This window comes from Rhodamnia argentea, chromosome 6, assembly GCF_020921035.1.
Source record: "Rhodamnia argentea isolate NSW1041297 chromosome 6, ASM2092103v1, whole genome shotgun sequence".
In the NCBI taxonomy this organism is placed as follows: Eukaryota; Viridiplantae; Streptophyta; class Magnoliopsida; order Myrtales; family Myrtaceae; genus Rhodamnia; species Rhodamnia argentea.
The window spans coordinates 23,096,018-23,108,615 of NC_063155.1; the positions used below are offsets into that span (position 1 = coordinate 23,096,018).

Below are 12,598 nucleotides of genomic sequence, written 5' to 3' on the forward strand. Positions count from 1 at the left end.
CCAAGTGGGTGTTTAACTTCAGCTCCAAGTGCGGATGTTTACATTTTGTGACGTACGGCTACAAGTATATATGTTATCATACACATATTGGATGTTATCATCTTCTGTGACATTTTTTATAAAAGAGTGAAATCTAAAAAATTTAGGCCTAAATTTATGAAAATGAGGTCAAACTAGGTTAATATAAGTTTATTCTATTTTTAGGGATTTTCTAAAATTTTTGTGATTTTTTAAATAAAATTCCATTTTTTTAAAATTATTTTATTTTATTTTTATTAGGTTGAGGGAAAAGTAACGAGAGAACTGAAAGGGAAAAGTGAGAGATGTGAGACTTCATTTTGTTTTGTGATTCTCAAAAGTGATTTTTTTTTTCGGAACCAACGTCTTTTTGGTTTTGGATTTTGCTTTAAAATTGATTATAATTCTCTAAAACTGATTCTGGGAATAGAATCAGAATCAAATTTATTTGCGTTACCAAACGTGATTCTCATTCTTTTTTGTTTTCGGAATCAGAATCAAAGAATAAGAATAGTTACCATGCAGGCTCTTAGTCTCTCAAGTAAGAACACTCTCTCTCACGCCTTCATAATAGTTTATGTAATGGAGGGTGGTAAGGTACTTATTAGAATTGATCCGTCCTCTTTGTCTTCAAACTCCAACACTAAGCAAAATCTGCAATAACTTGTCATCGATGAACTTTTTTGACTGCTGAATCCCGTCGTCGATCGCATATGTCATCAATGCTTTTATTGATGAGTTATCGATTCTTTTCAAGTTGACCTTTCATTGATTGGGGTCTTCTTCTTGGACCAGATTTGACTTTTGTTGATCAAACCTATTACTGGTCGATAACAAAATTGGTCATTTTTTTGTGTCAACTAATTCATACAACCCTTATCCTGTATTGTTAATTAGAATAAGTCCATATTTTCTCATTTATCTAATATAATTCCTACTTCCTTCTAAATTATCAGTGCGATACCAAATGTCCCATATCGATGTCGACAATTTATTAGCGAAATCCTCCTGAAATAGTGAAATATATTGGCAAATTCATTCTCACGGAACTCACCAACAAAAATGCTTATTCAGAATTATTTATTACACAAGAATCCATCGCATCCTTATTTACTGAAATCATTGGAACATAAGTCGTCTGTATGCGATGTATTCTTGAATCAAAATTTGTCGAGAAAGCTCTTGAACCAAATTGCCGACTGTTTTGGGTATCTCTTCAATCCGTTCTTGTAGTCGACATAGTTGATCCCAAATCGGACAGTGTATCCCGAGCTCCATTCGAAATTGTCTAGCAATGACCATGCAAAGTAGCCCTTCACGTTGACACCGTCCCTACGACAGATTTTTCACAGGTCACATTACATGTCATGAATGATGTAAGAAATAAAAACAAGTTAAAAATTAGACGGGAAAAGGAGATTTCACAAGTGAGAATTGCATGAAAAGTAGGAAAATGGAAATTCTTACTTGATCGCTTTACGAAGGTACGAGAGATGATGATAATAATAATCGATCCTCATGTAGTCAGCCAATTGTTGCTCCAATGGTAATGTAGAGTTATTGAACTCATCAATTCCTGATGACCAAACCCAAGACAGGGCGTTCGAGAAAAAGAGTAATCAATCATAAAAAAGCAATTGTCTCAGCAATTTTAGTTAATTAATCATTAGAAACGACATTTCTCACCGTTCTCAGTGATGTAAATGAGTGGATTTTGGTACTTAGTCTTTACGTACATCAAAAGACTTTGTATTCCGCTGGGATAAACATACAGCCAACTTGAAGCAGCCTGCAATAACATTCATTATAGGATCATGAATGTGACGGTTAAAAAAATTTACCCAATTCTCTCAACTTTAAGTTACTACTACTTGGTGTTTGCAAATACTCAATCAACGTATGAACCCTAAGAAGACCACACAAAAGTAGCAAGTTTAGCCAAAATGGGGTTGCATGAGGATTCAAACTTACCCCTGGACCAATTGGAATCCCGTTGCGTTCAGCTACAAGAAACCGTCGCGAATATATTAGAAAAGAACTTCATCGAGACCCTGATTAATGTCATCCAAATAAAGATCGCGTTTCTTACTTGAGAGGTTTGCGCGAGCGTCGGTTAGATAGCTAGAACTCAAATCATTCGAGTGCGGCATGTACTTTGCATAGTTTGCGGTGTAGTAGTTCAACCCGAGAAAATCAAACGACCCTTTCACCATCAGAGACTGCTCCCTTGTGAACTTGGGAAGCCTTTTCCCTATGAGAGAGCGCATGCTGTGCGGATAATTGCCGTACGTTATTGGGTTCAAGAACCTGAAAAGGAATCACAAATTTTCCAAATGATTCACCATTTAATCAAACCGCCAAGTTCTTACTTTATGAAATTGAAAATTTGTATTTTGGATGTATTTGATGTGTGAGTTTGGTCGTCGGAGAAGCGCACTGACCATCCCAACATCCAGTCCAGGGCTCTTAGCGCTGCATTTTGATTATGCTTTGCATCCGAATATGGCACCATCCAATGAGAAACCAATGTTATTCCTATTGCTCCTTTTTGAGATGCCTGCAAAAGTCACTTTTGTTCAGTCAAATTGCACAAATCAATTTCAACTCCCATTAGATGTTCTATTTCTTGCATCAATTCGAAATTCATGAGCTACTTTTTTCTTGTTGGTGGATTGAGTCTATAACATTCTATTTTTCTTTTTTGGTCAATTGAGTCCTAATTATTTTCTGTTTTGGTCCATCTCCACAGCTCAGTTGATTAAGAGGTGAAAGATTAATCCGATCGCACTTGATCACGAGCCATCGTAAAGTTTCAAAGAGATTGGACACCTGGTACTTGTCTCTGTACAATTTAACAGCAGCTGCGTGAGCAAGAAGTTCGTTGTGCCCGACGATGTATGGCTCGGTGCCCGAATTGCCACCTGTGCAGTTGAGCATCTGCCAATCGGAGCACCGACCCGGTGCCAACTGTCCGTTGGCATACCCGCCACTAGCATATGACCATGGCTCATTTAGAGTTATCCAATGTTTGACTCTATCCCCAAATTCCTTGAAGCAGACCTCCACATAGTCCCGAAAATCATCCCTAATTAAGGCGGCGGCAAATGTCAATTTTAGTAATTCACGGCTAAGTTTAAAGAATATCTCTCTTTTGAACTTACACAACATGGGAACTCAAGAAACCACCATATTCCTCCTCTAGGGCTTGGGGAAGGTCCCAGTGAAATAGTGTAACAAAAGGTTGAATACCTGCAACAATAATAATAAACAAATCTCTACTTTGCCAGGGAGTGATTTATATATAAACAGAAATGAACCAAGTGAAAAGAAATTAAAAAAAAAAAATTGGAGGCAAGACCGTGGGCAAGGAGCTCATTGATGAGGTTGTTGTAGTACTTTACTCCTTCCTTGTTGATGCCTCCCTCTAGCTTTCCCTCTGAAAATCAGCACATCCCCTGGTTAGCTACCAGACTAAGGGTGTCGAGGGATTGGGTCGGGTCGGAATATTATAGCCACCCAAACTGTCAGGATATCCGAATTCCTGTACTTATTACCCGAACCGAATGAGACCCGGCCCGGAAGAATCTAATTTTTTGGGTCGGTCCTGGTCGGTTGGGCTTTTTTGACAGCCCTATACCGGATGCATTTGAAGCCTCATGCAATAAGACAAAAGTAATCTCTAATGGAGAGAAATGAAATGGTGATGGTCTTACTAGGTAAAACTCGAGACCATGAGATTGAGAATCTGTAGGCATCTAACCCCATTTCCTTCATTATCCCCACATCTTCCTGGAAAAAAAAAAATCAATCGTTAGGAGTCAAAACATTTTCTGTTCCAATTTTCTTTTGCTGACATCATTTTTAATTAGTGGTATTCAATGCTGATTACGTACCTTGTACCGGTGGTACGAATCGACAGCCACATCCCCGTTGCTACCATCGGCTATTTTGCCTGTCCTTCACGGCAACAAAACGGATCATCATCAAAAAGGGTTTTGTCAAGATTGTCGCCTGAATCTTGGTGAGGCCCGTGGAAGCCCTTTCTGGTGGCCGGCTTGGGCCATGATGCCCTCGCCCGGACCAGGCGAGGATCACTGGCCCTCGCCGATGGCCGGCCATGGTCAGCCAAAGTATGTAAAAGAGAAATGAAAAGAAAAAAATAATAAAAAAAAGTTGAAAAATATTAAAATATTATTAAAATTGTTCATGCCGACACCGGCTGTATCACGTAAGACGATCGGTGTCCGCATCGACATCAACGATTTCCGATCAAAATTGATCGGATGGACTCCATTGGCAAAACTTAAAAATGTTTAAAACTGAATTGGCAAAACTGTAACATGTTTAAGACTTTTTTGGGCAATTTTTCCAGAAAAAAGTATGTTGAAACTAAAGAACTTTTCTTAATTGCTGGTTTGTGCCATTGATGACACAAAACCGCGGCCAATTATTTAAAGAGAGAGACCTGGATACTTGTGAGTGAAATAATCCCAGATACTTGGCCCTCTACCATCTTCATTAGCTGCACCTTCGTACTGGAAAACCAAGAGAAAGAACAAAAAAAAAAAAAAAAAACTAAACAAATAAGCAAACAAACTAACAATCGGACCATTTTTCTACTGTTTTATTAAAAAAAAATAACCACGCAGGATGCATATATGGACTCAGTTTCGCCGCGAGGCATAACGATGGGGATGAAAACACAGCCGCGACAGAGGGAATCTAATCTACCTGGTAGGCGGCAGACGCCGTCCCGAAGAGGAAGCCTGCCGGGAAGCTGCTCCGGTTGAGCGAGACGGTGTCATAGCCGGCCGGCTTGAAGGCACCGTGCTCAGCTTTGCAATGACTCGCCGAGCTCACGAGGGCTAGAATGCATAAAAGCATCAGTTCATGAACACGAAACGCCATGACTGACACACTTTCTTTGGGATAGACCGTGGCTTTTGGTTTGGCTGTATTTATAGAGATGGTGAAGGCAACGAAACCCCACCTCCCCCCCCGCCCCCTCCCCCCCCGTTCACATTTTCGTGCGGAAAACCAGCCGTGAATAGGACGAACGGTGGGGCGTGTTTTAGATCGTGTGAAGATATAAAGATACTATTATTATGCATAATCTCTTAGCGACTTTTTTTATAAAAAAAAAAATTAAAGAATTTTACTTTACGTAATTTGAATGGGGTGACAATAAATTAAAAAAAGGGGACGTTGGAGTTCAAGTAGATAAATCTCGTGCATATATAATGTCATACAATTTGGAAAGAAGTTATTTTTTCATAAAACATAAAGTATCGTCACTAGTATTGCTCAAAGACTAAGGACCTGTTTGATAATAATTCAGTTCCCAAGAACAGGTTTCGAGTAGAAATGATTTTTTTCGATTCTGCTCTCGAGAACAATTTCTGAGTGAAAGAATGTGTTTGTTAACCGCACAAAATTTCTATTCTCGGATTAGAAAAATGAAAAAAAAATGCATTTGGTACGACCCTAAAATTTCTACTCCCATTTTTTTCATTTAATTGTAAAATTATGAGTAGAGACGCCATCTGTTTTCCTTTAAGCATCCAATAATCAAAGTGTCTAGTTGCTAGAGGCCCGCTTGGCAATGATTTTGGTTCACTGATTCTGTTCTCCAGAACAAAAAAAGATAAAAATTATGTTTGGTAATGTAAATAATTCTGATTCTATTCTATTTTCGGGAACAGTTTCTGAGCAAAAAGAAGAACAAAAAAAAAAAAAAAAGCTGGTTCGAAAAAAAAAAAGCCACTTTTCGGAAATATATATATTTGTTACGTTTTAAATGTAGGGATTGAACAAGCTAAGAACACATATAATCAACATTTCTATTTAAGTTCTTTGCTATAATTGACCTATTCATTGTACCCACATTCAATAACGAACCATTATACCACACTAAAATTACTTATGAGAGCCTAAATCTTGTTGGACAAGTGAGAATTAAAAGGTAACTAATTGAATTAATCTAAAATCACACACTAATTCAACATGGTCTCTTTTTTTTAAGCTTAAAATGACTTATTATGACGAGAAAATTAGATGGAATAGCATAGAGAAATATTATATACAATATGCAATATGTTATATAAGAAAATCAATATGAATTAATCTTCAATTAATTTCAAATTTGGGTAAAATTTTAGAAAGTAACTACATAATTATTTGACCTAAATGACAAAAATTGGGACAAGAAATTGCTATCCGTAAACTGAAATTTTGTGCGGTTACCAAACGCGAATCTATTCTAGGAACAGAAATTTTGTGCGGTTATCAAGCACGTTTTAATTTTCTAAAACTCATCTAGGAAATAGAATCAGAAAAATCAATTCCAATCAGAATAACTTTTTCATATTAGAATCGTTGTCATATAGGCCCTAGAACTATATCATCTGTTTTCTTGCTTCCATATGACTCGGTCAGATTGTGACATCAAGTCTATTCTAGCTGGTGAAGTCATGATGGTACAATAGAAATGCAAATCGTTCCACCGTGTAATCTTACGTGCCATTTTACCCCCCCCAACAAAATAAAAATAAAAATCTTAAGTGCCATTCAAAATATCAATGAAAATCGTTCTACTGCGTAAGCTTACGTGCCAATTTTGACCAAAAAAAAAAGAGAAAATCTTAGGTGCCATTCAATATTATATAGACGATCCTACTAATATATAGACCGTCGTCTCAGTATCCTCCAAATTCTCATGACGTGCAATTCAAAATTGAGGTTGGTGACTTTTGAAGCCTTAGCGTTTGTAACATTTGGTGTAAGTACGCTGAAGGTTAATAGAAAGGTAGTTGGCGTCTCGATTCAAAATTTTGAATGGAAGGTTTTGTTATAATATGTCGTCTTGTCTGGACGAAATGAGAAGAACAAATTACTAGAATAGTTTATTGAACCTCGACGTGCTTCAGATGGCCTCCTAATATAAATCTCCAAGAAAAAAAAATGTTGAGGGCAGGCAGAGGAAATTCAACACCTTCATCCGAGAGATCGTCAAGCGAGAATCTAAGTCCGAGTCTGTTGATGTATCCGATTGGATCCACTTAACTCAAAAATTTAAACAAATGAGTTAAAAGCAAGTTTGAATCTATTAACTGCTTCACACTACACCAATCTTTCTATATGGGACTTATCTCAACTTGATTCTTCAACGCCAACCTTCATCCCTAGTCTCTTTCTCCATATCGAATCACGAAGGGTAGCTGCTTGATAGATTGTTACCATTTGTTGGGAAGCACACAAGAAACCATAGTTTCACTTGTGGAGATCGTCAAGAAAGAATTCAAATTCGAGCCCGTCAACATATTTGGATGGACTCACATTCACTTAAAAACTTAAACCAATGAGTTATGAGCTAACTTAGATATCTTGATTGCTTCACACCACACCAATCCTCCAATCTTGAACTTTTTAACACAACTCACATATGCAACTCACCACTTCAAATGCATATGTCGAACACTGGAAATGCTTACGACATCAAAACTTATCCCGTCCAATAATTCAAACTTTCAAAAATCATGAGGTGGTACTACGTTTTGTCTTTGGGTCGATCAAGTCAACTAAACGGCAGTCGTCTCCTATAAAGAACGTCGCAGAACGACAAATCCGGTGTGATTCTCGTTCCATTCAATGATCAATACAAGACAGACTACAAAAAGGCCGGAGATTCCAATTTAAAGCCAGTCAGTCTACTTTTCTTCTTCTATATTTTTCGACAAAAGGACACCTCAAGTGTTAATATTTATGAACGACGCTCACTTTGGTATTAATATTTTTTTGTTATCACTTAAGTCCCAATTTTTTTACGAAACGATAATTTAAGTGCCAACTTTAGTGAAGTCGCCGGAATTTCTTGCCTTCGGCACTAAAGTAATTATTTTTCTCCGATTTGGCACTAAAGTGATTGTTTTTGGATCACTTAATTGTCAACTCTAGTGAGATCGCCGGAATTTCTTACCATTGGCATTAAAGTTATCTTTTTTCTCCGATTTGATATTAAAGTGATCGTTTCTTGGATCATTTAATTGCTAATTTTTTTAAAAAAAGATTATTTAATAGCCAACTCCGGTAAAGTCATCGGAATTTCTCGCCGTTGGCATTAAAGTGATCTTTTTTTCTTAGATTTGGCACTTAAGTGATTCAAAAAAAAATATCGATAATAAAGTTAGCATTGTACATAAATATTGATACTTGAAGTGTCTTTATGCCTATATTTTTCTAACTCATCTATGCGCATGACTCACGATGTCGCAAACACATATCCGGAGATTCCCACCACGTGATTTGGACTTTAGTGTCGGTAAGAAATTGCCCTCTGGTCTGTCTTTACTTGTATCAGTCAACAGAATCGATCGCACTTATCCGCAAAGATAAGCATTACGTGACCAGAACAACTTGTCCGCCATGGAAACCATAAGGAAGGTCTAATAAGAAGGATCGGACACATTACGTGAGCACCGCGTCGAAGAGCAATCACGTCCTAGGGCCATACTTTAGGGACGGCCAGCTCGTCCCCGCCGGCAACGAGAACCATTTGTCAAGGGCTTTTAAGGGAAACCGAGCCATCCCTTATGGGCTACCCTCGGCGACGGTGCGGAGAGCCTAACGATGGGGTCTCGGAATATAGGCCAAACCGGACGACGGGAGCAATCCGCCAGTGCTCATTAGGGTTTTGGACCATTATCTTATAACTAATAATGAAGAGCCTGTTTTTCTCGAAAGAACAAACTACCATATAATATCATGTACTTCTCTGATTTAATAGGCTTATAATAATCTACGTTTCTCCGATTTTCAGTCGCCTGTTCGTTGATGTTATAACTTGGTCAGTTTTGAATCGCTTGTCTGCTATTGCGCTCGGAATCAAATCAATAACCTTATATTACTCGAGGGAATCAAAGTTCTCTGTTGATGAATTCTTTGGTTGTATTGATAACTACATGAGCATATCTAGAAATTCGTAATGTATGCAATGTCTATCCTCAACTCTAATGCTTCTTGAGAAAGCTCTTGAACTAATATGTTGACGGTTTGGGGATTCTCTTCAACCCGTTCCGGTGATCGCCATAGTTGATGCCAAATCGAGCGGTGTAACCGCTAGCCCATTCGAAATTGTCCGACAACGACCACACGGAGTAGCCTTTCACCTTCACACCATCCCTACAACAGAATATGACGAACCCACATCAGTCAAAAGCTAAAGCCAGCCCGTGAAGTTCCCTCCATGATTCTCCCCGACATTTTAGCCAAAGGAGTACCGTCAAATGACAAACTTACTTGATCGCCTCTCGGAGATGCGAGCATTGGCGATTGTGATAACCGATTCTCAGGTAGTCGAACAGCTGTTGCTCCAATAGCATCTTCGGGGAAAAGTACTAAAAGAAGTCCTAGACATATTGGATTAGTACCAATTCAGTCTTAAACATTTTAATTGAGCCAATTTAACCATAAACCTTTTAACATTAGTATCAATTCAGTGCATTCGGCCAATTTATGTAAGAAATTGTTTGCGTGAATGTCGGCTGTCTTATGTGACATGACAAGCGCTGAGGTAGATATTTTTAAAAATAATTAATCATTTATATATATTTTTTTCCTTTCTTGTTTTCTTTCGTTTATTTTTTTGCCGATGGCAAAGGATGCAGGCTTCGCCCAACACAGGTGAGCATTGGCCTCCCTAGGTTGCACCTAGGCGAGGACTAATGCCAGCGAGGCCCCCCTCACCTAATCTAGTGCGGTCAACCCTTGACCGGGCTAGGGTGGCCTTGCCGAGCCCGACGAGCCACGAGTTGAGGAGGTTAACCCTTGTCCTCTCCCGGGCGAGGCCGATCAAAGGCTACCCCGGCCTAGGCGAGGCTCGACCCTTGCTAGATCTCGGTGAGGGGGCCTCGCCTACGATCGCACTTGTCCGTGGTAGGCGAGGCCGACTCGAGGCCGCCCTAGCCTTAACGAGGGTTGACCTTGCCGGATTTGACGAGGGGGGCCTCGCTTACGCTTGCCCTCACCTACCATGCCTATGGCCAATCACCGGCAAAAAGAGAAGGGAAAGAAGAAGAAAGAAAAAAAATCAAAAAATTATTAAAAAGAAATGTCCACATCGGTGATGACTGTGCCACATATGACTGCTAGTGTCCACATTAGCAATCTTCGTCTTAAATCGACTTGATGAATTGAATTGATACAAATATTGATATGTTAAGGACTAAATTGGCCGAACCGAAAGGCTTAGAATTGAATTGAAATGCAACATGTTGAGGATTTTTTTGGTATTCTTCCCACATCATCGAGTTGTTGAATTCATCAATCCATAAACGTCGACCAAGAGAGGCGTTAATGACCAGAAAATTGTTTACTTTGCTTTGTATGGAGCAAAAGCTTGCGTCTTCCTTGAAGGCAAGGACCGCTTATTTCAACATGCTTTAGACAGCATCCTAAGGTACATCTTCGGAAACTTCAAATGCAAATGTCCAACATTAGAACTGCTTACGATAGCAAAACTTATCCGCTCAAGAATCTCAATGTTGAAGGGGGAAAACACAAACGATCTCAAATTTTGGCCCAATGTACAATATCGTCTCTGAATTTTTAATTTGTTCGATGTAAAATAATTTAAAAGTTTATAAATTATATTACACATAAGGGTAAATTGCAATGAACATATTGAACAAATTAAAAGTTTAGGAGACGATATTACACAGTGAGATAAATTTCGTGAATTATTTATATCATTATCCCCGTTGAATAGTCATAAGATAAGATGGGAAAAAATAAATTACATGTGTTTCGCGTTGTTCTTATTGTAAGGAAGAAATAAAGGCTTGGCACATGGTCTTTGGGTGGATCAAAGTCCACTAAACTGTTGAATAATCTGAACGTTTGAATAAAAAAAAAAAAAAACGAGGGACGATATTACATGTAAGGGTAAATTGCAATGAACATATTGAACAAATTAAAAGTTTAGAGACGATATTGCATAGTGAGATAAATTTCGTGAATTATTTATATCATTATCCCAGTTGAATAGTCATAAGATAAGATGGGAAAAAACAAATTACATGTGTTTCGCGTTGTTCTTATCGTAAGGAAGAAATAAAGGCTTGGCACATGGTCTTTGGGTGGATCAAAGTCCACTAAACTGTTGAATAATCTGAACGTTTGAATTGAAAAAAAAAAAAACGAGGGACGATATTACATGTAAGGGTAAATTGCAATGAACATATTGAATAAATTAAAATTTTAGTGATAATATTACACGTGAGATAAATTTCGTGAATTATTTATATCATTATCCCCGTTGAATAGTCATAAGATAAGATGGGAAAAAATAAATTACATGTGTTTCGCGTTGTTCTTATCGTAAGGAAGAAATAAAGGCTTGGCACATGGTCTTTGGGTGGATCAAAGTCCACTAAACCGTTGAATAATCCGAACATTTGAATTGAAAAAAAAAAACGAGGGACGATATTACACGTAAGGGTAAATTGTAATGATTATATTGAATAAATTAAAAATTTAGGAACGATATTACTTAGTGAGATAGATTTCATGAATTATTTATATCATTATCTCCATTGAATAGTCGTAAGATAAGATGGGAAAAAATAAATTACATGTATTTCGCGTTGTTCTTATCGTAAGGAAGAAATAAAGGCTTGGCACATGGTCTTTGGGTGGATCAAAGTCCAATAAACCGTTGAATAATCCGAACGTTTGAATTGAAAAAAAAAAAAAAATGAGGGAGTGAAGACGAGATAGAAGAGCTGACAAGCCAGCTCTGCTCCTAATGGGGCGTCAGCGACTCCGACGCAGAACGTCGCAATCCGACAAATCTGCGTATCCCTTCAACGGTGGTGCTGTCGATTCTCGTCCCATTCAATGATTAATACCAGATATATTAAAATAAAGGCTCCAGTCATCGATCCTCTTTTTTTTAATTATTTTTTTTCTAACGACTGTTTCTTAGTCAATTTAAATACATGTCCGAACAGGGACCACGTGTGCAAAAAAAAGAACAGGGACCACAAAAAAAAAAAAAGGCACGTGTCCGAAGATTCCCACCTCGTGATTTGGACTGCAAATGTCAGCAAGAAATATCTTGCGTAATGATTGCCCTAACCTAACCCACGCAGATAAGCATTGCGTAACCAGAGAACTGTCGGAGCTGAAATCATGAGTTAGGCGTACCGCTCTATTTATTCTCGCGAAAAATATAATATTTTTAGATATTTGACTAAAATATAAAAAATATCGAAAAATATTTTACGACTTTTCATATGGAAAATTAAATTTGATTTTCCTCAATCGATTCGTTTTAATAATTTGTTGTTTTTCTGTTTTCTCGTTTCATTTTTTTATTTTTCTTTAAAAAATTTGAATCGGCGACTAGCCGCAGGCAAGCCTCAAGGCTCGGTCAATCCGGCGATCTTGAGCTCGCCCGAGGCCGACGAGTCCTGAGCAAGCCAGATCCCGAAGAAACGGTGACGTGGACGAGCCATGTATTTTCATGTTAAATTCGTCCAATAGTGAAGATACGCTGGAGTCCATCGGCCGAGCAGCACACGAT

The 12,598-nt window shown here is 38.2% G+C and overlaps 1 protein-coding gene across 1 annotated transcript; it reads right to left on the reverse strand.

Moving 5' to 3' along the window:
• Positions 1 to 861: 861 nt before the first annotated feature.
• LOC125315650 (beta-glucosidase 12-like) lies at positions 862 to 4,979 on the reverse strand. The gene is made up of 14 exons (XM_048281326.1): positions 4,750 to 4,979; positions 4,484 to 4,553; positions 3,912 to 3,970; positions 3,732 to 3,807; positions 3,377 to 3,454; positions 3,180 to 3,267; positions 2,848 to 3,103; positions 2,460 to 2,575; positions 2,108 to 2,325; positions 1,990 to 2,021; positions 1,705 to 1,807; positions 1,486 to 1,594; positions 1,107 to 1,350; positions 862 to 948 (listed from the first exon to the last, which is right to left on the reverse strand). Exons 1-13 carry the CDS (start codon positions 4,924 to 4,926, stop codon positions 1,179 to 1,181), a joined length of 1,554 nt encoding a protein of 517 aa, XP_048137283.1. The 5' UTR covers positions 4,927 to 4,979; the 3' UTR covers positions 862 to 948; positions 1,107 to 1,178.
• Between the last annotated feature and the right edge of the window lie 7,619 nt (positions 4,980 to 12,598).

What these genes read in the sequence shown, in the direction of transcription:
- LOC125315650 (XM_048281326.1), bottom strand. Translation starts at nt 4,926, where the DNA reads ATGGCGTTTCGTGTTCATGAACTGATGCTTTTATGCATTCTAGCCCTC. An exon ending in CGGCGTCTGCCGCCTACCAG is followed by an intron (nt 4,554 to 4,749) that starts GTAGATTAGATT and finishes TTGGTTTTCCAG; the next exon opens with TACGAAGGTGCAGCTAATGA. An exon ending in CGCTCGCGCAAACCTCTCAA is followed by an intron (nt 2,022 to 2,107) that starts GTAAGAAACGCG and finishes GGTTTCTTGTAG; the next exon opens with CTGAACGCAACGGGATTCCA.